Source organism: Plecotus auritus (assembly GCF_963455305.1).
Source record: "Plecotus auritus genome assembly, chromosome: 2".
NCBI classification, from domain to species: Eukaryota; Metazoa; Chordata; class Mammalia; order Chiroptera; family Vespertilionidae; genus Plecotus; species Plecotus auritus.
In genome coordinates, this window is record NC_137771.1 from 185,942,304 (window position 1) to 185,966,345 (window position 24,042).

The 24,042-nt window shown below is 45.1% G+C and overlaps 1 protein-coding gene across 7 annotated transcripts in view; it reads left to right on the forward strand.

Annotated features, from left to right (window-relative positions):
- The window catches only part of MCF2L2 (MCF.2 cell line derived transforming sequence-like 2), a 204,964-nt gene that overhangs the window by 75,259 nt on the left and 105,663 nt on the right, over window positions 1–24,042 (forward strand). For 4 of the 7 annotated variants that reach the window (XM_080653993.1, XM_080653995.1, XM_080653994.1 and 1 more), the window contains exons 9-14: window positions 440–554; window positions 1,017–1,136; window positions 9,873–10,064; window positions 12,997–13,188; window positions 17,062–17,142; window positions 21,220–21,397. In XM_080653993.1, the coding sequence (XP_080510119.1) occupies window positions 440–554; window positions 1,017–1,136; window positions 9,873–10,064; window positions 12,997–13,188; window positions 17,062–17,142; window positions 21,220–21,397 (878 nt within the window). The remainder of the gene's footprint in view (window positions 1–439; window positions 555–1,016; window positions 1,137–9,872; window positions 10,065–12,996; window positions 13,189–17,061; window positions 17,143–21,219; window positions 21,398–24,042) is intronic. The other 3 variants (XM_080653996.1, XM_080653997.1, XM_080653999.1) reach the window with 2 other exon arrangements.

Below are 24,042 nucleotides of genomic sequence, written 5' to 3' on the forward strand. Positions count from 1 at the left end.
GATGGTACCCATCTGGCATCCAGCTGTAGAGATATTTTTATGAGAATGCCATCCTGTCCTCTTATGAAATGCTGTCATCCCACGATTTCAGGGGAGATGGTCGTATTGGTTGAGTTTCATTTCCAAATTACAGTTTGTCTGGGTGATGTGCTTTGTTAAAGAAAAAGCACAGAAGTAAGGTTACAGGGGGCATGTTCTAAGCACAGCCACTGAAGCAAAGTTTCTACCTGGCAGGGAAGGTGTCCTGGTAGAAAAATGGAAGGTATGGGAAGCCGTGGGACCATGAGAAAGTCATAGGTGACACAGACTTTCATAATAAGGACATGACCACAATTTAAAACACTGACTAAAGACAAAGATGTTAGCTACATAAACCTACACAGACTACTGTGGAAATGAAAGTTAACCACAATGTCGCTTTCTCATTCTTTCTTGACAGGTTACTAGTTCAGTTGGATGAAACAGAAAAAGCCTTTAGTCAGTTTTGGTCCAAGCATCACCTGAAGCTTAGTCAATGCCTGCAACTACAGCACTTTGAGCACAATTTTTGTGAGGTGTTCTTTTCTTGTTTCATAGAACTTCCTTTTATTTGTTTCATAGAACTTCCTTTTATGGTTCGGTGACCTCCAGTTCTCTCTTCTGCCTTGAACTCTGTGTATTGGGGTTTCTCTCCCCCCCACTATGCCAGCCCCCTCCTTCCTCTGACATCCTCTCCTCACTTTTTCAGTGGGATACTAATGTTCTAGAATCCAGTTTCACTGTTGGCATCCATGGTATTTCAGTGGTGGTTTATCTTCCTTTCTGATTGATAATTTGTTGAATGTAGCTTTACTATTCCATCTACATGTGTCTTAGCAACCCCACCCTACCCCTGCTTAATCTGAAAGCTAATGAGCTGTATATCCATTGGTCCTGAATCCTTTTAGGACTTTTGAGTTTTCTTAGAGTACAGAAACCTCTACCTCCAGGTGGGTGCTCATTGGCTTACTTCTGGACTGTTCTAATGTGTCTTGTAGGTTAAGCTTGCCCTGGACAACTTGTTGGCAGAGCAAGCAGAATTTACAGACATCGGAGACAGTGTGATGCGTGTGGAGCGACTTCTTAAGGAACACGAAAAACTGGAAAGAAAAGGCCAGGTTTGTTTTTTTGCCCCTTTTGTGGACTGGGAAGGTAGTCACTGTGGACAGTGACAGATATGCCCACTCATTGTCGGAAGGTTGCCAAAGGACACAGGAATGCCCCAAGCCTGGCCTGTCAGTCACCCCACTCCCACCCCCTGTCTCCAAGGAGATGTGCACATGAACACCTGTGATGAGTAATGCCTGTCGTGCATAGTTCCATTTAGGCTACGAAGCACCCCATTGAGACTGGAGGCTCGGATGGGGTGAGAGCTCTGGGCGGCCCTGCCCTCCTCAGGGTGTCCCTACCAGTGGAGGAGCAGCAGGGTGGGGAGCAGGTGACAATGGGCATATTACCCACTGGGCTGGATATGGAGATCTGGGCTGGGGGTTGGTGGTAGGAAAGGGAAACTTCAGAAGGGGAAACCAGAAAAAAAGAACAACTAGTTTGAAACAAGCAAGACAGTGAAAAGGGGGAAATGGGTTCACGTTGCTAACAGAGTTGGCAGTGCTTTCTCCTTTCTCAGGCCCCAAGAGCTATAATATCAAACTTGCCAAAGAGGATGTATTTCTTAATTCTCTTAACAGAATTAAGCAACTTTCCAGATCTTCACACAGGTCAGCACTCAGCAGTGATTCTATTTTAATACATTAGGCTTAATGTGCCTCAAGAGCGCTCAGTCATCTCTTGCCAGAGAAGTTCCTTTTGGCTTTTCTTTGATTAGCTTCTCTATATTTTTGTCTCTTGGGGAGCAAGTACTCTATGGTTAGCACTTCCTTTCTGAGCTAGTCTAGAGGCGTGTTTCCTGTATAGTATTTCTGTAGTACTAGATATGTGCTTTTCAAAGTGTAATCCTCTGGCGAGCAGCATGGATATCACTTGAGTGAGAACTTGTTAGAAATATGGAATTTCTGCTCCCATCTCAGAATTGGAATCTACATTTTAATAAGATCCCCAGGTGATTGACATGCACAGTATAGAGACATACTCCCTTATGAGTAGTAACAAAGCTAAGGCCACGCTGGTTCTAAGAGGTGTCAGTTGTGGATTCTGAGCTGGAGGTCTTCTGCACCTGCGCAAACACCCAGACCCACCTGTGCACCAGCTTTCACTCAGGAATCCCATCCTTCCCTAGTGTGCAGTTCTTCTGCTATCTGTGACCATTGACAGCTACTCGTAAACACTTTTGTGTTGGAGGCACAGTCATCAGAAATGTTTATCAAACAATGAAGGGATACAACTTCATGTATCTGATATGTTTCAGTTTCATATGTTTGTGAGGTGTTCTTTCATAGAACACAAACAATTTTATGTAATTTTAGTTTTTTCAAAAGAAATCCTTATTAAATGTAGATACTATGTATTTTCATATATATACATTTATATATTAGAAAAAAAAGCTTCATCAAGCAAGCCCAGTGCCTTTATTTTGGGCTTGAAAAATGTGGCCATAACTACCATGAAGGTAGCTTACCAACCAGGTATTCATCACCAGGTATTCCTTGCCCAGGGTTCTGTGATTACCAGAAAGTCAAGACCCTGCTTTCATGGAGCTTACATTCTACTGGAGAGAGACAGAAAAGGGAAAAGTAATCCTATATAATAAAAGCCCAGCAACCGAACAGGGGAACAACTAGAACAACCGGAATGACTGCGGCCCCTCGCCCCAGCCGGCCCCGCCCCATCGGGGTGGGCCAGCTAGACCCCACCAGTGCACGAAGTCTAGTAAATAATGCTATTGGATAGTAACAAGAGGTATGAAGATGATAACAGGATTTCATAGAAAGGGACTGGAGCTGCTACTTGAGCTAGGGTAGTCAAGAAAGGCCTCTCTAAGGACTTTTGATCTGAGAGGTGGATAGCCATGCAAATATTTGGGGGATAGCCTTCAAGGCAGAGAAGCTGCAAGTGCCAGGTCTTGAGGCAGGAATGAGGTTAGTGAGTTCAAGGAATGCAGCTGGAGCAGGTCAGAACAAGGTGGGAGCAATGACTGTGAGGACTGGGTTTTATTCTCAACCTAGTCAAGTTTCTCAGCCTCTCTGAACATATCCCCTCATCTGAAATAGTAATTCCCACCTCACAGAGTCCCTGGGAGGACAGAATGAGTTAGGGCTGTAGTGAGTATGTGGAACATAGTAAGTGGTCAGAACTCAGAAGCTATTATTATTATTCATTCATTTCAGTAGAGTGATCTTCCATCCATGCAGCAGTGGCTTCTAGTTTATATTTATGGAACAGGAAGCCATAGCTGGGTGCTCTGGATTGTGTTTTAAATAGTGGGGATGGGTCTGCATGACTGCATCCACATTCTCTCATCTGCCCACCTCCTTGGACTTGTGATCCTTGGTACATACTTTAAAGATCGCTGACTGGAGCTAGAGGCACAACCTATGGTCACGGGACATAGGAATACTCTGTAAAGCCATGACACATCTTTCCTGGACAGAGTTCCGGAACCAGCTGGACTAACCCACTGCAGGCAAGCCCCCGCATTTGGTTTTACCCATCTGTGCCTTGCTTTCCCTGTCTTGTACTTATTTTCTATTCCCCTGCCTTTGGGTGAACTGAGTAAAGCTATCTTCTCATAACCAGGTGCTCAGTTTTCTAGGAAGCATTGTTTCTTCAGATGAGAAGGGCTTGGCTAATCTTTCCATTTGTTCTGTCAAGTGTTAAGGAACAAGGTGATATCTGGCTAGAATCTGTCGAAATTTGCTTAGGGTTTGCCCTTCACTCAGTGTGCAGGAGTCGACTGCCCTCCTGGCATAGCCACACACTGGTTTCTGGTTTGTTACTAACTTCCTTATTCTGTGCAGTGATATCATCCTCATGGGGAACCTCAGAGCCAGCTCACTCTGCATTCCTGTTGCATGATAATTGAGCCTGTTCCTTTATCTTGTTCCAGTTTGAGGGTGTAGCAGTTCTTAGACTGCTCCTTTTTTTATTCTGAGAAACAATGGTCCCAGCCCCATCTTCTACTTCTAAAAGCAGAATTTGCTGTAGAGTTTTTGGCTGGGAGGCATGCTGGGGCCTTGGGTAATTAACTAGCCAGGAACAGACCAGGACAGGGCAGGGAGAACCAACCCAATTTCAGCCTTTACCTCTCCCCCCAATGCCCTGCAGGGGCCAGCAGTTACACTATTATGTCCAAGAAGGCATGTAATCCAGCTTGTTAACCTCTCAGGGACATATTCTAGCATGACTCTCTCTCTCTCTCTGTGTGTGTGTGTGTGTGTGTGTGTGTGTGTGTGTGTGTGTGTAAATTTTCAAACACATGCAAAAGTAGATTGACTAGAACAATGAACTCCCATGTATTTATTGCTCAGTTTCAATAGCCATTAATGTTCCACCTTTCTTGTTTCACCTGACCCACTTCCCCATACATACATTCCATCCTATGCCATTATCTGTGGGTCCATCCTGGGCTCCCTCATGAGGCAGCATCACCATTTCTCTCCATTTTCTTCCACAGTAGACACACTCATCTTTCATCCATTGTACCAGTAGAGTCCTTGGGGGAGAAAAATAAGCTGCAGTTACAGTAAAGATTTTTGAATTACATATTGCAATCTGACTAGACAGCCTTCTGGAATTTTCAGCATCTGAAAGACTTGTGAGCAGAGCGCCATATTTCAGCAATGTCACTGTTTCCTTTTTACTTTGGTTTTATTGCCTATCTAACACTAGCAGGAGCTGTATAGACTAAAAAATAAGCTGTGGTTTGGAGGTTTTACAGTAAAGTTCTTAGTAAGTTCTCTGGAGGCTTTGATAGTCGTGGTTGTACAGCCATTATTCGTAGCATATGTGGGAGGCCAACTGGGCTGGAAAATGGTAACACAGGCTGTGGAGCCAGACCGAACCAGATTTAAAAAACTCAGCTCTAACAACTACCAGCTCTGCGACCCTAGGAGCCTAGGCAAGTTTCTTAGCCTCTCTGAACATATCCCCTCATTTGAAAAAACGGACAATACTCATTTCCACCTCACAGAGTCCCTGTGAAGACAAAATGAATTAGGGGTGTAGTGAGGACTTAATGAGTACCTGGTACATAGTAGGAGGTCAGAACTCAGAAGCTATTATTGTTATCCATTCATTTCAATACAGTGATCTTCTAGCCATCCTCACAGCTTTCCTCAGTTTCACATGTTTTAAGAACAGTTCTGGAGGTGAGATGCCACACGCCAAGTGAAGGGCATGCTGTGATTGCCACAGAGCTCTTGCGAAATAGCCTGTGATGCAGTTCCCCATTCCCAGAAAACTGGGACCATTCTTAATGAAGTAGGCAGCTAAATGTGTTTTGTTTTGTTTTTAAAAAAAGTCAGCAGAGATTTCCTTGGCAAGTTTTCATGCTTCTATACTGACTAAAGTCAGACAGGTTTAATCAACCCCCTGAGGTCTCTGAGCTTAGGCAGCACCTGTGTGGCCATTTTCCTGAGTGTGGTGGTCAGAGCCAGATTCTGCAGCCAGGCTGCCTGAGTCTGAAGCCTGGCTCTGCTCTTCCTCCCTGGGTCACCTTGGCCATTGTGCCTCCACTCCTCTCTTGGAAAGCATCACCCATATTAAAGGATTTGTTGTGACAAGTGAAAGAAATAGTTTGAGCGTTTAGATCAGTGCCTGGCAGATTGTCAGGTCTCATTGAATGTTAGCCGTTGTCATTGACATCACAGAAGTGGTGGAGTCCATCCTATGCTACAGGATGTCTCCCAGGTTCAGTATGCAGTGGCCGAGCAGTTCCAGTAAGAGTGTCTCATTCATTCTTTGCTGGGGCTGACCAGCAGACACCGAGTGATGGATGAATGATTACTCTGACACAGGATTGCTGTGAAAGAGAGGGCTAAGGGACTGCCTGGCTAAAGGAACCTGACAGCCTCATTTGCCTGCCTCTTCAGGCTTTTATTATAACAGCAGTTTGAGATAAAGTTTATCTTTTAGATACAATCAGTAGGGTAAGTAATCTTGGGGGGGACACATGTGTCTGCAGTGTCCTTTAAACAAGGACACCTAAAGGTTAAGCATAAAGATTCTGGTAAACACCTGGGGGTCTGCACATGCACAGACTTGTTGGAAAAGGTCAAGGAACAAATTAGGAGTTCTGCCTCTGGCCAAACTCCCCTAAGTCAGAATTCCGATAAACAGGGCGGATTGCCTTCAGCTCACTCCTTTTTTCAGAATTTTCCTCCTTACAAACTTTCCACGCAAATCCCGTGCTTCCCCACAATTCTTCATTCGTTCTGCAAGTATTTACTGATATCATGCCATGCCAAGCACTGTTCTAAGTTCTGAGGGCACAGCAATCAGCAACACAATTCAAAATCCAGCCTGAGGAATCCCCATCCCAACCTCCCCTTAGGGATGGTGACCAGTGCATCTGGACCTTTGTTGTTCAGAACTATCGCCCTGGGTGTTTATCCCGAGTTCTTTTAAATAGCCACTGCTTGATTTGTATACCATTGCTCCTTTGTGTTTTGCACAACAATTATTTATATTTAAGTACCTAATTTGTGCTTTGTACTGTTTTAAGTTGAATAATAGCTGGTATGTGCCTGCCAGGGTCTGTGGCATGGTGAGGGCATTAGATAAGTGATCATAATACAGTGAAGTGTGTGCTCAGATCAAGAAAGGCATAGAGGAGGGGCATCAGAATAAAATGGTGGAGTTAGAGAACATAGAGTTCATGGAGAAGATGAACTCTAAAGGGTATTTTAGATTTAGCTCCAGAGGAGTGTGGGTGCCGTGGGAGGGGGGAAGCAGAGCAGTTGGGGGCAGGGGTGATGAGGGAAGGATGAGGCTTTCTAGGCAGAGAGAGTATGGAGAGAAGGCATGGAGGTCTGAGCTGCCTGAATATTTGGGGAACTACAAATGGGCCGTTAGTGGGGTTACAGTAGAGGATGGGGGTGAGGGAAGTGGAGGATGAGGAGGCACAGGTTTGAGCCTGATAATGAAAGGCGTTTTATGCATTGCTCAGGAGTTTGAATTTTCTCCTGAAGACTGTAGGGAGCAAAAAGGACTTGAAGCTTGGGAGTGATGTAGACATGATAAAATTGGAATTGCTGCTTCGTCAGTAGTGTGGAGCATGGTTTGAAGGAGAACTAAGAAGCCAGCTGTCCAGGCAGAAAGCATGAAGGCCTGAACAGACAGTGACAAGGAGTTGGTGGAGAAGGGCTCAGAATTCAAAAGTTATTAAGAAGGATGTGGGCCATGTAGGGCTTGTTGAATGACTGGCTAGGTAGGGGGAAGGGGTCTTGAGATTGTTAAAACCATGAGCCATTGTAAGTTAAGAGAGAGGCCAGTTGTCATCACCGGGAGTCATCATGACTCCTTGTGTTACTGTAAAAAGTTAAGCCAGGGCAAAAGGTATACTGGATGCTCACCATGGTCAGCAAGGGTGCATATGATCTTTCTGCTCCCAGAGACCTCTGGGAATGTGGCGGTCAGCAAGGGTTCATATGATCTTTCTGCTCCCAGAGACCTCTGGGAATGTGGCAGTCATCTGCGGTGACTCACAGGTCTGTGTTGTTTCTAGTGCATTGGCCCATTCATTAATTCATTCATGCATTCATTATATTGATCAAATATTTATGGAGCTTACATATTGGTGCGAGTGAGTAAAGGAGGGAGAAATTGTACATTGAAGTATACAGAGATACTTTCAGATGGAGGAAAGTGTAGTTAGAAAATGAAAACGAAGTGAGGGAGAGGGCCTGGGTGGGTGGGTTGCAGGAAGTGGCTTTAGAAACAGCAGCTAGAGAAGGGCTGGCCAGGAGGTAAACTGAGAGCTTTGACCGAAAAATATGGCACATGTGGTTAGAACAAAGCAAGCCATGCAGAGAGAGGGAGATGTGGTTGCTGAACAGATGACGTCAGAGCAGACAGTGAGCTATGGTTACAGGAAAGGGTTTATAGGAACTTATTTCTTAAATCACATGACTCCCCTATAGAGTTGTCCAAACCAGATCTTTACCTTTTCTTAACTTCAGCTCACTCCCTGCTCTCCTCAGGAGATCCCAGGGGATGGCACTGAGGCAGGAGCTGGTTTGGCTGCCAGCCTTGTTGAAGCCACATCCTTTACCTAGATGACTACAGTAGCCCCTAGCTGGGCCCCCTGCTTTGAGACCCTGTCCTCAAAACCTCCAGTGCTTCCATGTCACAGTGAGTAAAAGCCAAAGTGCTGACAGTGGCAGCAAGGCCCTCCCCAATCTGGTCCCTCTCTTTCCTCACGATTGCACCTCCTACGCCTTTCCTGCTTACTACTCTGCTCCAGCCACAGTGGCTTCCTCCTGCTACTAGAACATGTCAAACACACCTATCCTCTAGGCCAAGTAACGCATGGCTTGACTCTCACTTCAGGTCTTGGTTCCTGTGTCAAGGGTTCCCAAGACCACACCCGGATTTGAAGATTTGCTAGGAGGACTCACAGAATTCAGTATACCCATGGTTATAATTTATTACAGTGAAAGGATACCAAGCAAAATCAGCAAAGGAAAGGTGCAGGGGGTGAACTCTGGAGGCTATCAGGTGCAAGTTTCCAAGAGTCTTCTTCCTGTGGTGTCCCATGGGGTGGATGGACTTAATGCTCCCTGCAGTGCATTGGTATCACACTGTAAAATGTTGTCTACCAGGGAAGCTCAGTGCTCAGAGTTTTTATTGGTAGCTGGTCATGTAGGCAGCCTCTGCCTGGCATATGCCAGAATCCAGACTCCCAGAAAGACAGCAGGGGTCCAGCATAAAGCATATTGTTTGCCCAGTTTAGGTATGGTGAGCCATTCTCCAAGGGGACGATAGGAACCCTCCTGATGTTTCTAGAAGCCACCCAAGGCCAATTTTGCAAGCAGGCCTTCCCTAGGATAGTGTTCTTTCCTAGAGAGCACCTGCTCAGTGGGCCCTTCTCCCACCATCCTATTTAAAATAGCAACTGTTCCACCCGCACTCCTTGTCCTCCCCCTTCCTGTTTGATTTTTCTTCATGGCACTCATCCCTATCTAAGATATTTGTTTATTGTTTGTGTCTCCTATTAACATGTAAGCTTCATAAGGGCAGGGGGTTTTGCTTGCTTTGTTTCCCACTGAACTCTCAGTACCTGGATGGTGCTTGGCACATGGTAAGCCTCAATAACCTGTGAGGATTGAAAATATGGCACATGTGGTTAGAACAAAGCAAGCTATGCAGAGAGAGGGAGATGTGGTTGCTGAACAGATGAGATTAACTGAGCTGTGGTTATGGGAAATGGTTTATAGGAATTTATTTCTTAAATCACATGACTCCCCCATAGAGTTGTTTAAACCAGATCTTTACCGTTTCTTAACTTCAGCTCACTCCCTGCTCTCCTCAGGGCCACATGTCTGTCCTTTTTCCTTTTCCATTTAGTTGACAGTAGGATTCAGAGTCTCCTATTCTGTGCAGTATAACACCTCTGCCCTAGAAGTTATCACATTGTAATCATTTAATTATTTGTATAATTTATTTAATATGTGAGTTCTCCATTAGGTTGAAAGTTTCTGGCTTGTTAACACTATGTCCTCAGTGCACATCCCAGAACCCAACAAATACTTGAATGAATGACTTGTTTTTCTTCATAGTGACAATGGCCCTGGATTAGGACAGATTTCTTGGGAAAGGAAGAGCCTGACCAGATTCCCCAGCCCCAGACTTTCAGCCTAAACCCTGAACCAGCATCTCCTTAGCCTCCCTCTAGGACTGGAGCACACAGTGTAAGGCAAATATCAGCCTCAGCATGACTTGGCTGTAATGCTTTGCAGGAGTCCTTGGAAAAGGCCCAGCTGCTTGCAGTAATCGGGGACCAGTTCATCCAAAGCCACCACTACGCCGCAGACTCCATCAGGCCCAAGTGTGTAGAGCTCAGGCACCTCTGCGACGACGTCTTCAATGAAAACAAGAAAAAATGTGACATCTTAGAAAAGTCTTTGGAATTACATAGACAGCTGGACAAGGTGAGGAAAACAAAGCTGTGGCCATGCTGTCTGCAAAATTTTCTGTAAAGCAGTCTTAATCAGACTTGATCTCCCTGCCCCACATAGTTGCTGAGAAGATAAAGGACTTCATAGGAAACAGAGCTCAAGAGGCATTACAAGTTGCAGATTCTAGGTCAGGCGTCCTCAAACTACGACCCGCGGGCCACATGCGGCCCGCCAAGGACATTTATCCGGCCCGCCGGGTGCCTCTGCCTGTCCTGCTTAGCAGCCAACTCGTCCCGGGCCCGCAGTGCGCATAGGAATTTGTTCATGGTTTGTTTTTTTTTAAACTATAGTCCGGCCCTCCAACGGTCTGAGGGACAGTGAACTGGCCCCCTGTTTAAAAAGTTTGAGGACCCCTGTAGGGGTATTAAAGGTCAAAAGTGCCTCAGTCATCCCACCACATCATATTAGAATGAATTGAGTCTGTTTCCCTGGGTGTGGACCCAGACTTAAAGAGTGTGCTCTGGCCCTAGCCGGTTTGGCTCAGTGGATAGAGTGTCAGCCTGTGGACCAAAGGGTCCCAGGTTCTATTCCGGTCAAGGGCATGTGCCTTGGTTGCAGGCTCCTCCCCAGCCCGGGCCCTGGTTGGGGCACATGCAGAAGGCAACCAATTGATGTGTTTCTCTCACGTCAATGTTTCTCTTTCCCTCTCTCTTCCAATCTCTCTAAAAATCAATGGGAAAATATCCTCAGATGAGGATTTAAAAAAAAAAGAAAAAAAAAGAGTGTGTTCTGGCTTGGCCCTGTGGGACATTTTTTGGATTCCCCCTCAAGCATACAGAGACTGAGCCCTTTATTTGCAGAGTGCTTCTTCTCATCTGAAGGCCTGGATTGTGAATCCTTTTGGAAATGCTTAAGTTTTAATGACCATTTATACACTCCTACCATTTATAGAGGACCTACTAAGTTCCCAGTGGGAGCATAATTATGTCATCTATTTAATCCTCAAGACAAGTTATGAGCAAGGTATTAATGGCCTCATTTTACAGAGGCGAAAACTGATATTCAACGTGGTTAAGTCCAAGGGTTGCAACACTTAGTGCATGAGAATTGCCAGGTGAGTTTGCTATATTGCGGATTCCCTGGTTTACCACTCTGGAGACTGAGATTCAGTAAGTCTGGGGGGATGCCGTAGAATCCGTGTTTTCAGCAAGGGCCCAGGTGATTTTGGTGCAGGTGGTACAGGGACACACTGAGAAACCCTTGGATAAGTGACAGCCTGAGACCGCACATGGAGGAAATAGGGGATTGCAGATTTGAAGTCAGGACTGCCAAATTCCAACCCCAGACTCCAGAGACTAGACAGCAATGCTGTGTGAGCAGAGGGCTCACAGGGAGGGAGTGCAGCCTCTGGTGCCCTTTGGCAGTGATCTCTTGGACAAGTGCCCAGTCAGCAGGGGCAGTGACTTTTGGAGCCTTCCCTGTCAGCTGTTCCCAAGCAGCACGTGGCTCATGGCCATGAGTGGGGAAGTTCCATTCCTATAGCTCTTTCTCTGCAGTGACTGGGGGCACCCACCCAGGCTGTTTACATCATCCCATTGCCAAAGGAATTTTAATGTCAGTGAATTCCAGCTGTTACAGAAGCAAGCAGCTCAGAAGGACCTGGTGCACAGTCTGCTCTGTGGGCTGAGCTCTCCGCAGGATCAACTACTGTTTCCCTCAGTCCATATCTGCTCCAGAGATAACAGCCTAATGCTGAGCTGAGTGTGTGTGTGTGTGTGTGTGTGTGTGTGTGTGTGTGTGTGTGTGTGTGTCTGGGAAAGCAAGTAGTTGCTGTGACTGCAGAAGACCCCAGCTTAATGTTTTCTGCAGATCTAGGCATGATGTTTCAAGACAAAGTTTTCATAGTATACATTAAAGCATGATTTCCTATTACTTTGAAAATCCAAAAATGTAGGAAAGAGGAGGGAAGAAGTTACTGGTGGATGCCTACACATCACACTTCCCTTCTCATCCCCACACAGTGATAATTATTAACCTTTAAATATATTTATTGGGGTGTGTGTGTGTGTGTGTGTGTGTGTGTGTGTGTGTTATTCTAAAAGTAGTACACATTCAATGTAGATAATTTAGGGGAAAAATAGAAGACAGATTTAAGTTGCCTGTAATTTCCCACTTAACGGTAACTCCTTTGGAGTGCTTTTCCCCTGCATAGTTACTTGACGTAGCTCTTCAGGTCACCTGGAATGGAAATGCAGGTGTACTTGCTCTGGCAGCTCATGTAAATATTCAGGCATCACCAGGGCCCTTGTCTTTCTGTGTACATCTTTAAAAAGTTGAACTGTTAGAATTCATCACCTACCTGGTTTCATCCCAGCATTCTGGAAAGTGTGAGTACTGCTGTTCTGAGTTACAGAACTTTTCATTCTTGGATGCTTCCCTGGGAAAGACAAATGACAATGAGTGCAAATGTGGACAGAGGAAAGTCTTTTTGTTAAAAGGACAGTCCCTCCTGCAGCAAAACATGTAGGGGCCAGGTCTGATGCTTCATTAGTTACCTTATGCTCTTGTAACCAGTTAGGCAGTAAGACAAGTGGCCTGGAAGGTCAACCCAAAAAGTCATTGATTACATTTCTCTATAGTGAGACCAAACTTAGAAGTACTTGTCTTTCTCCTCCTGGAGGGATAGTAATTACTGTCAGTAGAAAAGGGCAGAATGTTTACACGATTCTTTTTATTGATTGGGTGACTTCCCGGAGAAGTGGACAGATGTAAAATTGGTTTGGGTTTGTCCACCTCACAGTTGTATTTATAGGGGTTAGACCTCTCGACTTGATGCTGTCCCACAACAAGTTTCCAGTGTCTGGGAATCCTGGTAGACCCAGAGGAGCTCAGACCTCCCAAAGGACTGTGGTGGCTGAGCTGTGGTCAGGCTAACTGCACAGGGCACTGTGTTCCTTTTCAAAAGGTCAGCCGGTGGTGTGAAGCGGGAATCTACCTCTTGGCTTCCCAAGCTGTAGACAAGTACCAGTCTCGAGAGGGTGTTGACGTTGCCTTGACCGACATTGAGGCATTCCTGGACACAGCGAAGGAGTACCAGCTGCCCAGCCCCAAGGAGATTTACAACCAGTTTGAGTTGATTCTCACCCCTGATGTAAAGGTAATGTTGGTGGGTTATTTTCATCCTGTGGTTTGGAAGGAGGCATTGGGGGCCTTTGCCTGTTGCTGAAGAAAGTCCAGGCAGGATATGCTGAGCAGGTTAACCAGTTCTTGAGCCCTCAGGGGCCTTTTAGACTCCTGGTAAGCTGCTTCTTGACAGACTGACCTTACACAGTCTGACTCAGTCTTTCATTTCTTTACAAATCTTCATGAGCATCTCTCATGTACCGTGCACTGTGCCAAGAACCAACAGCAAACAGAAATAGACACGGTTCCATCCCGCATGGAATTTACAGGGTAGTGGGAGAGGCTGACATTAATAAATGTCAAACACAAAACACAAAAATGTGTTCCAAGCTGAAATAAGTGCTCTGGAATTGGGATTCAGGGTCCTATCGGGTATGTGACAGCGGAATTTGACCTGGACCTGGAGTCACTTGAAGCAAGGTCTAGCAGGGATGGGCAAACTTTTTGACTCGAGGGCCCCAATGGGTTCTTAAACTGGACCGGAGGGCCAGAACAAAAGCATGGATGGAGTGTTTGTGTGAACTAATATAAATTCAAAGTAAAGGAGCGGAGGGGAGAGCAAGAGAACCCTCCGCTCTTTCGGCTCCGTGGGCCGGATAGAACAGCCGAACGGGCTGGATCCGGCCCGCGGGCCGTAGTTTGCCCACGGCTGGCCTAGAGAATGAGTAGCGAAGATGGGGGTCCTTTTCAGTCCGAAGGAACAGCATGCGCAGAGGCTGCAGGGCTGGAGGGAGCCTGGCGCAACTGCAGAACTCAAGGGTCAGGGTGGCTGGAGTACAGAGAGCAGACAAAGAATGTTTGGGGTAAGATTAGAGAGGGAAAGACGAGGTGGGGCTCTGTGGGCCATTTCAAGGAGTTTGGCCTTTCTTCTAAGAGCAGCAGGAAGCCGCTACAGAATTTAAGCAGCAGAATAACTTGATCTGATTTGCATTTGAGAGGAGCACTCTTCTGTGAAGCCAGCGAGTTATGGATAGCACGCCTTCCTCTGATACCCACATCACTTTGCATATACCTCTGCTCGAAAGGCTTCTTCACCTCTTTTGAGTCATGGACCCTTTTGAGAATCTGATTCACCTATTTTTAGGGAGCTTGATGTAGGCAGTTTTTACAAAGATACAGGCAGGATTTAGGGAATCCAGCAGGGATGGTGAAGCCCCTTGGGGCTAGCAAGAAACAGGGAGCAGTTACCACCCCTAATCCTGAAAGGCCAAGGGGACCTATACAGTGATGCAGCTGTGACTGTAAGAGAGGCAGCTAGTAAGGGCTGTGGCCTTGGGCAGAGGAATACTAGACACTGGTGGAGAAATATATACCACTGCACTGAAAGGTCACAGGTTCGATTCCCAGTCAGGACGCATACCCAGGTTGTGGGTTCTATACCTGGTCAGGGTGCATATGGGAGGCAACCGATTGATGTTTCTCTCCCTCTCCATTCTTCTCTCTCTAAATTAATTTTTTATATATAAAAAAACAAACAAACAAAACAGCTGTAGCCGGTTGGCTTAGTGGATAGAGTGTTGGCCTGCAGCCGAAAGGTCCCAGGTTTGATTCTGGTCAAGGGCATATGCTTGGGTTGTGAGCTCGATCCCCAGTGGGATATCTGCAGGAGGCAGCCAATCAATGATTCTCTCTCATCATTAATGTTTCTATCTCTTTCTCCCTCTCCCTTCTTCTCTAAAATCAATAAAAAATATATTTTTAAAAAAGAATAAGATAGACCAAAATATCTCCAAAGCCCATCTATTCTTTTAGTTTGAAGTAAAATTCTAAGTTATAAGATTAAATATCCTATGTGTCAGAGAATGTTTTATCCACTGAGGGGTAATGACTTTGTTGTCAAAACTGGTACTTTACACATATAGAAATATTCCAAGATATATGTATATACACAGGTTGGCATAGACCAGGGGTGGGCAAACTTTTTGACTCGAGGGCCACAATGGGTTCTTAAACTATACTGGAGGACCGGAACAAAAGCATGGATGGAATGTTTGTGTGAACTAATATAAATTCAAAGTAAAGGAGCGGAGGGGAGAGCAAGAGAACCCTCCGCTCTTTCGGCTCCGCGGGCCGGATAGAACAGCCGAACGGGCCGGATCCGGCCCGCGGGCCGTAGTTTGTCCACGGCTGGTATAGACACATGGTTCTCTTTTCTTGGATAGCAGAGAGGGCCTAGAAACAATGAGACAATATCAATGAGCACACCTAGCACCCAGAGCATGGTTTCTAATACTATTCTCCAAGAAAAGAGACCTAGGCTCCTTGGAGATATGACTGATTCTAGGACAGAGGCAGGAAATATACAAGGTGATCTTGGAACATCTTATAATGTCAAAAAGTAAGGAATTGCTAAAAAACAAAACAAACCACAGTGACGGGACATAGTAGGCAATCGAAAGAGCTCCCCATAGCCAAAGCTGGAACAATCTGAGCAACAGGATTAATAGAATAGTATTGGATTACAACCCAAAGTATAAAATAGATCTCCATGAATCCATGCTGATATAAATAAATGATGGAATCCTATATAATAAAAGAGTAATATGCAAATTAACCATCACTCTGCTACACCCACAAGCCACACCCACAAACCACACCCACCAGCCAATCAGGAGCGAATATGCAAACAAACCCAACCAAGATGGCTATGGCCACAGAGAGCAGGAGGGAGGCTAGGGTTGCCACGGCAATGGAGGAAGCCAAGCTTTCCGCCTGCCCCTGCCGGCCTAGGTCTCCACTCAAGGCTACAAAGTTTCAATGATAGAAGATACATAAAACCAAACAGAAATGGCGGCAGCCACGGACCTGGAAAGAGCAGGAGGCTAGGGTTGCCCCCGGCGATGGAGGAAGCCAAGCTTTCTGCACACCCTGGCTGGCCCAGGCCTCCGCTTAAGTCTACAAAGTTTCAATTATAGAAGATACATAAATCCCCCCCAAAATGGCTGCCACCACGGAGTAAGCAGAAGGCTTGGCTCCGCTGCAGGCTACAAAGTTTCAATTGTAGAAGATAAATAAATCCCAGATACCAGGGCCTCCGCTTGGGTCACCAGGGCGTGTGGCTGGCCTGCAAACCACCACAGGCCCCTCGCCCAGGCCGCCTCACGCCTTAAGGGAACCCCCACCCTGATCCGGGACACCCTCCAAGGCAAACCAGCTGGCCCCCACCCATGCACCAGGCCTCTATCCTATCTAATGAAAGAGTAATATGCAGATTGACCATCACTCCAACACACAAGGTAGCTGCCCCCATGTGGTCAAAGATCCTGCCCCCATGTGGACACAAGATGGCCACCACAAGATGGCCAGCAAGGGAGGGCAGTTGGGAGGGACCAGGCCTGCAAGGGAGGGCAGTTGGGGGTGATCAAGCCTGCAGGGGAGGGCAGTTAGGGGTGACCAGGCCTGCAGGGGAGGGCAGTTAGGGGCAAACAGGCTGTCAGGGGAGCAGTTAGGCATCAATCAGGCTGTCAGGGGAGTGGTTAGGGGGTGATCAGGCTGGCAGGCAGAATCGGTTAGGGGCAATCAGGAAGGCAGGCAGGCGAGCAGTTGGGAGCCAGCAGTCCCAGATTGGAGAGGGTGTAGGGATCGGGCTTAAACGGGCAGTCGGACATCCCTTGAGGGGTCCCAGGTTGGAGAGGGTGCAGGCTGGGCTGAGGGACACCCCTCTCCCCCATGCACGAATTTCGTGCACCGGGCCTCTAGTACATAAATAAATAGATAGGGGAGAGGAAACTAATCTCACATACAGAAGAATTCCAAATTATTTATGTAGATACTTAGCCCTCATGGAGATGGAGCAAAACTTCCCCATCCTTAAGTGGGGGCTACACATAGTGACTTTCTTCCAAAGGGTACAGTATGGGAAGGGAGAGATGGAAGAATGACTTCACAGCAGAGAAAACTAATACACGACTTCAGCCAGGTGATCAAGGTCAGTATCAACAGTATTAAGTCATGCACATGGTATGATGTGATGTGATAAAAATGGCATTTCTATGGTCTTCCCCCCCCCCCCCGCAAAAAAAACAAAAAAACCACATAACTTCAGTTTAATCATGTGGAAAACATCGGATAAATAACAACCGAGGGACAGTCTACAAAATACCTGACCAATACTCCTCAAAGCGTCAAGGTCATCAAAAACCAGGAAAGGCTGATGGTCACAGCCAAGAGGAGCGGAAGTCATGACAACTAAATGTAATACGGTATCTTGATGGGACCCTGGGGGAGAAAAAGGCACATTAAGTAACATGTAAGGAAACCTAAATAAAGTATGTACTTTATTTAATAGTAATGTACCTTGTTTAATAATTTTGTACTTTATTTAATAAAGTATGTACCTTGTTTACTAATTTTGTACTTTATTTAATAAAGTATGTACTTTATTTAATAATTTTTTAAAAATCAGAATAATGTATTGATATTGATTGATTAATTATAACAAATGTACCATGGTAATGTAAGCTGTTAATAATAGTGGAAACTGCGTGTGGAGTATATGGGAACTCCTTATACTATTTTGCAATTTTTCTGTAAATTTGAAAAATTCTAAAAAATAAAACTTGTTTCTAAAAAGCTGGTATTCTAAAGTCTAAAAGTTTGAATCTGCTATATTTAAGACATAATGATTATCAACACAACACCAGCCATTACACTGTTGTTCTTGTAGCAGCCACCTGTCTCTGAGACTCCTCGAGGCATTTCCCTAGTACAGTGGTCGGCAAACCGCGGCTCGCGAGCCACATGCGGCTCTTTGGCCCCTTGAGTGTTCTAACGCCACTTCTTCAAAATAGACTCGCCCAGGCCGAAAACCGACTTCTGCGCATGGGCCACGAAGTTTCAATTGCACTGTACATGCGCGCCTGCACGTGGTATTTTGTGGAAGAGCCACACTCAAGGGGCCAAAGAGCCACATGTGGCTCGCGAGCAGCGGTTTGCCGACCACTGCCCTAGTACATGGCGATTGAGCTGCCCCCTTAGTGCCGCTGTTTTGATTTTTCTTCCTCATTCACTCTCAGCGCCCCGTGTAGAGAATGAAACAATCTCAGTAGCAAATAGCAACATTCAGTTCTTCAAATGTTTACTGGGTACCCAGTTTGTGCTTTATCCTGAGAATACAATCCCGTACAGAGAGCCCTTAGTCATGGTGCTGACAGTGGAGTAGAAGACAAACGTTTCCTCAGCAATGCTCCTAGGTCCAAGAGCATATAAAATGGAGGGACAGAGGGGTACACAAGGGAGGCAGTGGTCAGGATCAAGTATGAAGAGGCTGGTGCTGCAGGATGAGGCGTGAGGTGTCACTGCAGGGCTTTGGAACAGGTGAGTTACATGATCAGATTTAGATTTCAGAAAGATAATTCTGAAAAAAAAAAAGAAAAAATAATTCAGATTGTGGTGTGGAGAGTGGACTTGCAAATAAAAATAGGAGAAAGGGGGAAATGCAGTTGTCAATCTTGTACCAACCTCCCCCTGGTTTGAGCTTAGGAATTTAGGGTCTCTTCTGAATGCCTCAGTTTAATTCAGTGAACCATTTGCAGGGTTCACTCTGGGGTCTTAAGGGATAGATGCAAATGGGCAAAGATGATTCGAGTCCTGTCCGGTCCACGTGGTGAGTCATTGGGGCCTAGCATGTGGCACTGACCTCACACAAAGGCTGCACAGCACACATCACCAGTTGACAGTCATTCATTCCGTCAGGTTTCTTTCTGCAGCAGTTAACACCCAAGTCTCAATTTCCTCAAACTCATCACTGGGCCACAAGGGCAAGTAGTAGTGGCTGATCACCAGTTCTAATCACCGTCAAACTGACATTGCCATCACCCTGACGTAAGGGAATTTGGTTTCTTTTGGGACTTGGACTCATAGCTGTGTTCTCAGAACCTCCGGTACATTGTTCAGCCGTGCTTCCTGAGGCCAGGGGCACATTCTCTGAAGAGACTCTTTAATCACAAACTCTGAACTTAATCTAGTCCAGGGGACCGCAAAGTATAGCCTGTGGCCAGAGGGGCTTGCCATCTACTTTTGTATGTCAAGTTCCATCAGAACACAGCCACACTCATTCGTTTCTGTATTCTCTATGTTCTATGACTGCTTTTATGCAGCAACAGCCAAGTACAGTAGTTACCTCAGGGACCAGATGGTCTGCAGAGCCTGAGGAGTTTTACTGTTTGGACCTTTACCGATAAGTTGGCCAAACCCTAGTCTAGACCAACCTGTCCAATAGAAATATAGTGCAGCCTGGCTGGTGTAGCTCAGTGGTTGAGCATTAGCCCAGGAACCAAGAGGTCACCGGTTTAATTCCCCGTTAGGGCACATGCCAGGTTGTGGGCTCAATCCCCAGTAGGGGGTGTGCAGGAGGCAGCCAGTCAATGATGCTTCTCTCGCATCAAAGTTTCTGTTTCTCTGTCTCTCTCCCTTCCTCCGTCTCTAGAAATCAATAAAAAATATTTAAAAAAAGAAATATAGTGCAAGTCACATATGTGAGCTAATGTGATTTTCTAATAGCCACATTTTAAGAAGTGAAAAGAAACAAGGGAAATCAAGTTTAATAATGTTTTATTTAACCTATATCTGAAATATCATTTCAACATACAATTGATATAAAAAATTAGTGAGATATTTTATGTTCTTTTTGCATGCAAAGTCTTCAAAATTTAGTGTGTGTTTTTTACAGCTCAGTTCACACCAGACACATTTCAGGTGCTGAAGAACGGTTACTAGATGGACAGTGCAGGTCTGCACTCAGGCCCTCCAAAGAGTGCGACGAGCCCCAGCTCTTGGTGCAGAGGTCAGCCTTGACAGGGCGGAACAGTTTTTCTATAACTGACACTTCTGGCCTGCCTCCGAGATACTGGCTCCTTCCCTCAGAAGATAGCTCAGCATAAAAAAAAAAAAAAAAAGACAAATTTACTTTTCCAGTTGCAAAATATGGCAACCTCCATATGTGTGTGCTGAGCTTGTACTTTCAGAATTAGGCATCCTCAAAGCACCCTGCATAACTCTTCTAATTCTGGGTCCCTTTTTTGATGGTTAAAATCATGCACAAGACAGATGCCAGAGTAAGCAGAACAAAGAAAAGGTACCCACTCTCCTTGATCCACCAGAGCTAGAGGGATGTCATTTTGCAAGTGAGACCAAAAGAAACATTCAGCTGAATTCAGGCCTTGGTGAAACTCAAAGACATTTGTGTCTTGTTTCTTATTTCCTGAGCCCCTGCTTTAGAGCACGTAGTCAGTTTTGGAAATGTCTGTGAGTTTCATTTCTCCCCTGGTATTTCTTCAGTTTCTTTCCTACTTACATAGAGAGAAGGAGTCACACTGAATAACACTTAAATTCTTTATTGATTTCAGAGAGGAAGGGAGAGGAAGAGAGATGGAAACATCAATGATGAAAGAGAAACATCGATCGGCTGCCTCCTGCACTTCCCTTACTGGTGATCGAGCCCGCAACCTGGGCATGTGCCCGGACTGGGAATCGAACTGTGACCTCCTGGTTCATAGGTTGATGCTCAACCACTGAGCCATAACAGCTGGGCTGTTGTGTGTGTGTTTTTAACTAAAGGTGCCTGTGGTTTCCTTGACCCTGTTTCAGAACTTACACAATTCTTTCCCCAAGAACACTTAAACTCTTTTTCTCCATCGAGGTCTTTATTCAGGGTGCATTCCTTATTTTTAAATTCCCCTGTTCTGTAAGTTTGCCTAATGCCCTTCATCCAAGGCCTATGGTATCCTTTTCTACATTAATGAACAGGGCTGAGTGAACATTTGTCCACTTACCATGTATTTAGCGAGTACTACTCTGCGCTGGAGATGCAGTAGTGAAACACAGTCGTTGCCAATCAGTGGGAGATTCAGACTCCTAGAAGCACATTCTGGTGCGAGGTGAGACATGGGATGACTTGCCTATGAGGGAGGTTGGACATGGGGAAAGGGGAGATGGGTGAACGGGAATGAGTCATGTCCTCAGGCTCAGTGCAGAGCAATCTCATGATTTGCTTTTGTTCCCACAGACCAACGCCCAGAAAGTTCTACAGAAGCTGGGTGATGTACAGGAAATTTTTCAGAAGAGGCAAATGAGTCTGATGAAACTGGCAGCCAGACAGACTCGTCCAGTGCAACCTGTGGCCCCCCATCCTGAGTCCTCCCCGAAATGGGTGTCACCAAAAACCAGCCAGCCTTCCGCCTTGGGTAGGTTGTGTGGGGAAGGAAGCTTTGTGGCTTTGTTTCATCGATGCCCAGAGGGTAGACATTGTGGTTGCTGTTTAGACAGAGAGTGTTTAAAACAAACCGCAGATATCGGGCATTGAGGACTCATATAAAATTTGATAAAACTAAGTGCCTAGATGCAAGGAGAAGCTCACAGTCTAGCAGAGGAATAATATAAATGTGCAAGTAACATCTGCATAAAATAGACTCCATTAAGGACCTTTAAAAATCCCACCAGATTCTATTAGCAATGGAGTGGTAAAGTTGGTTCTTCGAAAAGATTAAAGAAATAGGTAAGTCCTTATTACAATGCCACATAGGTTTCTTTTTATTTTTATTTAATTTATTAGAGGCCCGGTACACGAAATTTGTGCAGGGTATGTGTGTGTGTGTGTGTGTGTGTGTCCCTCAGTCTGGCCTGCACCCTCTCCAATCTGGGACCCCTCAGGGAATGTCTGACTGCCAGTTTAGGGGCAATAACTCCAGCCATTAGGAAAATCACACAGAATGTCCTTGACATACAAACAGTGTGGTTTTATGAGTTGTTTTTAATAATAATGGCCATTCCTTTACATAATATCTGCTTACATACAATACAGCTGGTACTATGTGAATTCAGAATGTTAATATCACAAAATCATAGAAGGTTGTAGTGGAAATAACCTTGAATTGTGTAGTCCACACTTTTATAAATATTGGAATTCCCTTTTCAAATATTTTGAATGCTTTTTGTCCTAAGAAGCTTAACCAACTTTTGTGGCAACCCATTTTCTGTGAAAGGACTGGGGGACTCTGGCAGCAGGTGCAAGGGTCTGGCCGCACTGCATGCCTGCTGGCCCCCCCTAGCGGGGCTGAGGGGACTGGGCACCGCCATCTTGTGGCTATGGGCACCTCCATCTTTGTGACTATCAATTTGCATATTCCCTCTTTATTAGATAGGATTGGGATTCGCAAAACCATACAGGTCTCAAGTGTACAATTCAATAAAACATCATTTGCATATTGCATTGTGTGCCCATTGCCCCAAGCAAAGTTTCTTTCTCTCTCTATTCCCCCCTCTTTGCCCACCTCCACCTAGCTTCTGGCTATCACCACACTGTTGTCTGAGTCTGTGGTTTATCCCTTTACTTTCTTTCATCTAATCCTCCAACCCTCTTCCCCTCTGACAGCTGTCAGTCTGTTCCATGTAACCTTGCCTCTGTTTCTATTTTCGTTCTCATTTATTTTGTTCATTAGATTCCACATGTAAATCAGATCATATGGCATTTCTCTTTCTCTGACTGGTTTATTTAACTTAGCATAATAATCTCCAGGTTCATCCATGCTGCCACAAAAGGTAAGAGTTCCTTATTCTTTACGGTATTCCATTGTGCAAATGTACCACAGCTTTTTAAAAAAATGTATTTTTATTGATTTCAGAGAGGAAGGGAGAGGGAGAGAGAGATAGAAACATCAATGAAGAGAATCACTGATTGCCTGCCTCCTGCACGCCCCCCACTGGCGATTGAGCCCCCAACCAGGGCATGCGCCCTTGACCGGAATCAAACCTGGGACCCTTCAGTTCTCAGGCCGATGCTCTATCCACTGAGCCAAACCAGCTAGGGCAACAGCTTTTTTTATTCAGTCATCTACTGATGGGTACTTGGGCTATTTCCAGATCTTGGCTATTGTAAATAATGCTGCAATGAACATAGGGGTACATATATTCAATTTTGTGTTTTGGGTTTCTTAGGACATATTTCCAGAAGTGGGATCACTGGTTCAAAGGCATTTCTATCTAATATTTTGTGGTAACTCCATACTGTTTTCCACAGTGGCTGCACCAGTCTGCATTCCTACCAGCAGTATACTAGAGTTCTCTTTTCTCTACTTCCTCACCAGCACTTGTTTGTTGACTTATTGGTGATAGCCATTCTGGCAGGTATAAGATGATATTTCATCATGGTTTTAATTTGCATATCTCTGATTATTAGTGACATTGAGCATTTTTTCACATGTCTATTGGTCATCTGTATGTCCTCTTTGGAGAAGTGTCTATTCAGGTCCTTTGCCCATTTTTTAATTGAGTTGTTTTGTCTTCCTGGTGTGGAGTTGTATAAGTTCTTTATATATTTTGGAAATTAACCTCTTATCAGATGTATCATTGACGAATATGCTCTCCCATTCAGTGGATTGTCTTCATTTTGTTTATGGTTCCTTTTACTTTTTAGTTTGGTGTAATCCCATTTGTTTATTTTTTCCTTTGTTTCCCTTGCCCACGGAGATATGTCAACAAAAATATTGTTATGAGAGATGTCTGAGATTTTACTCTCTATGCTTTCTTCTAGGACTTTTATGGTTCTGTGACTTACAGTTAAGTCTTTTATCCATTTTGAGTTTATTCTTCCACATGGTCTTGATTACTATAGTTTATTACTAAGCCTTGAGATCAGGTAGTGTAGGTCTTCCAACTTTGTTCTTTTTCAAGATTGTTTTGGCTATTTTAGGATCTTTTCATTTTCATATACATTTTAGAATCCCCTTTTGATTTCTGCTGGGATTATGATTGAGATTGCACTAACTATATAGATCACTTTGGGGAGAACTGTTATTATACCAATATTGAGTCTTCCAATTTCATAAATATT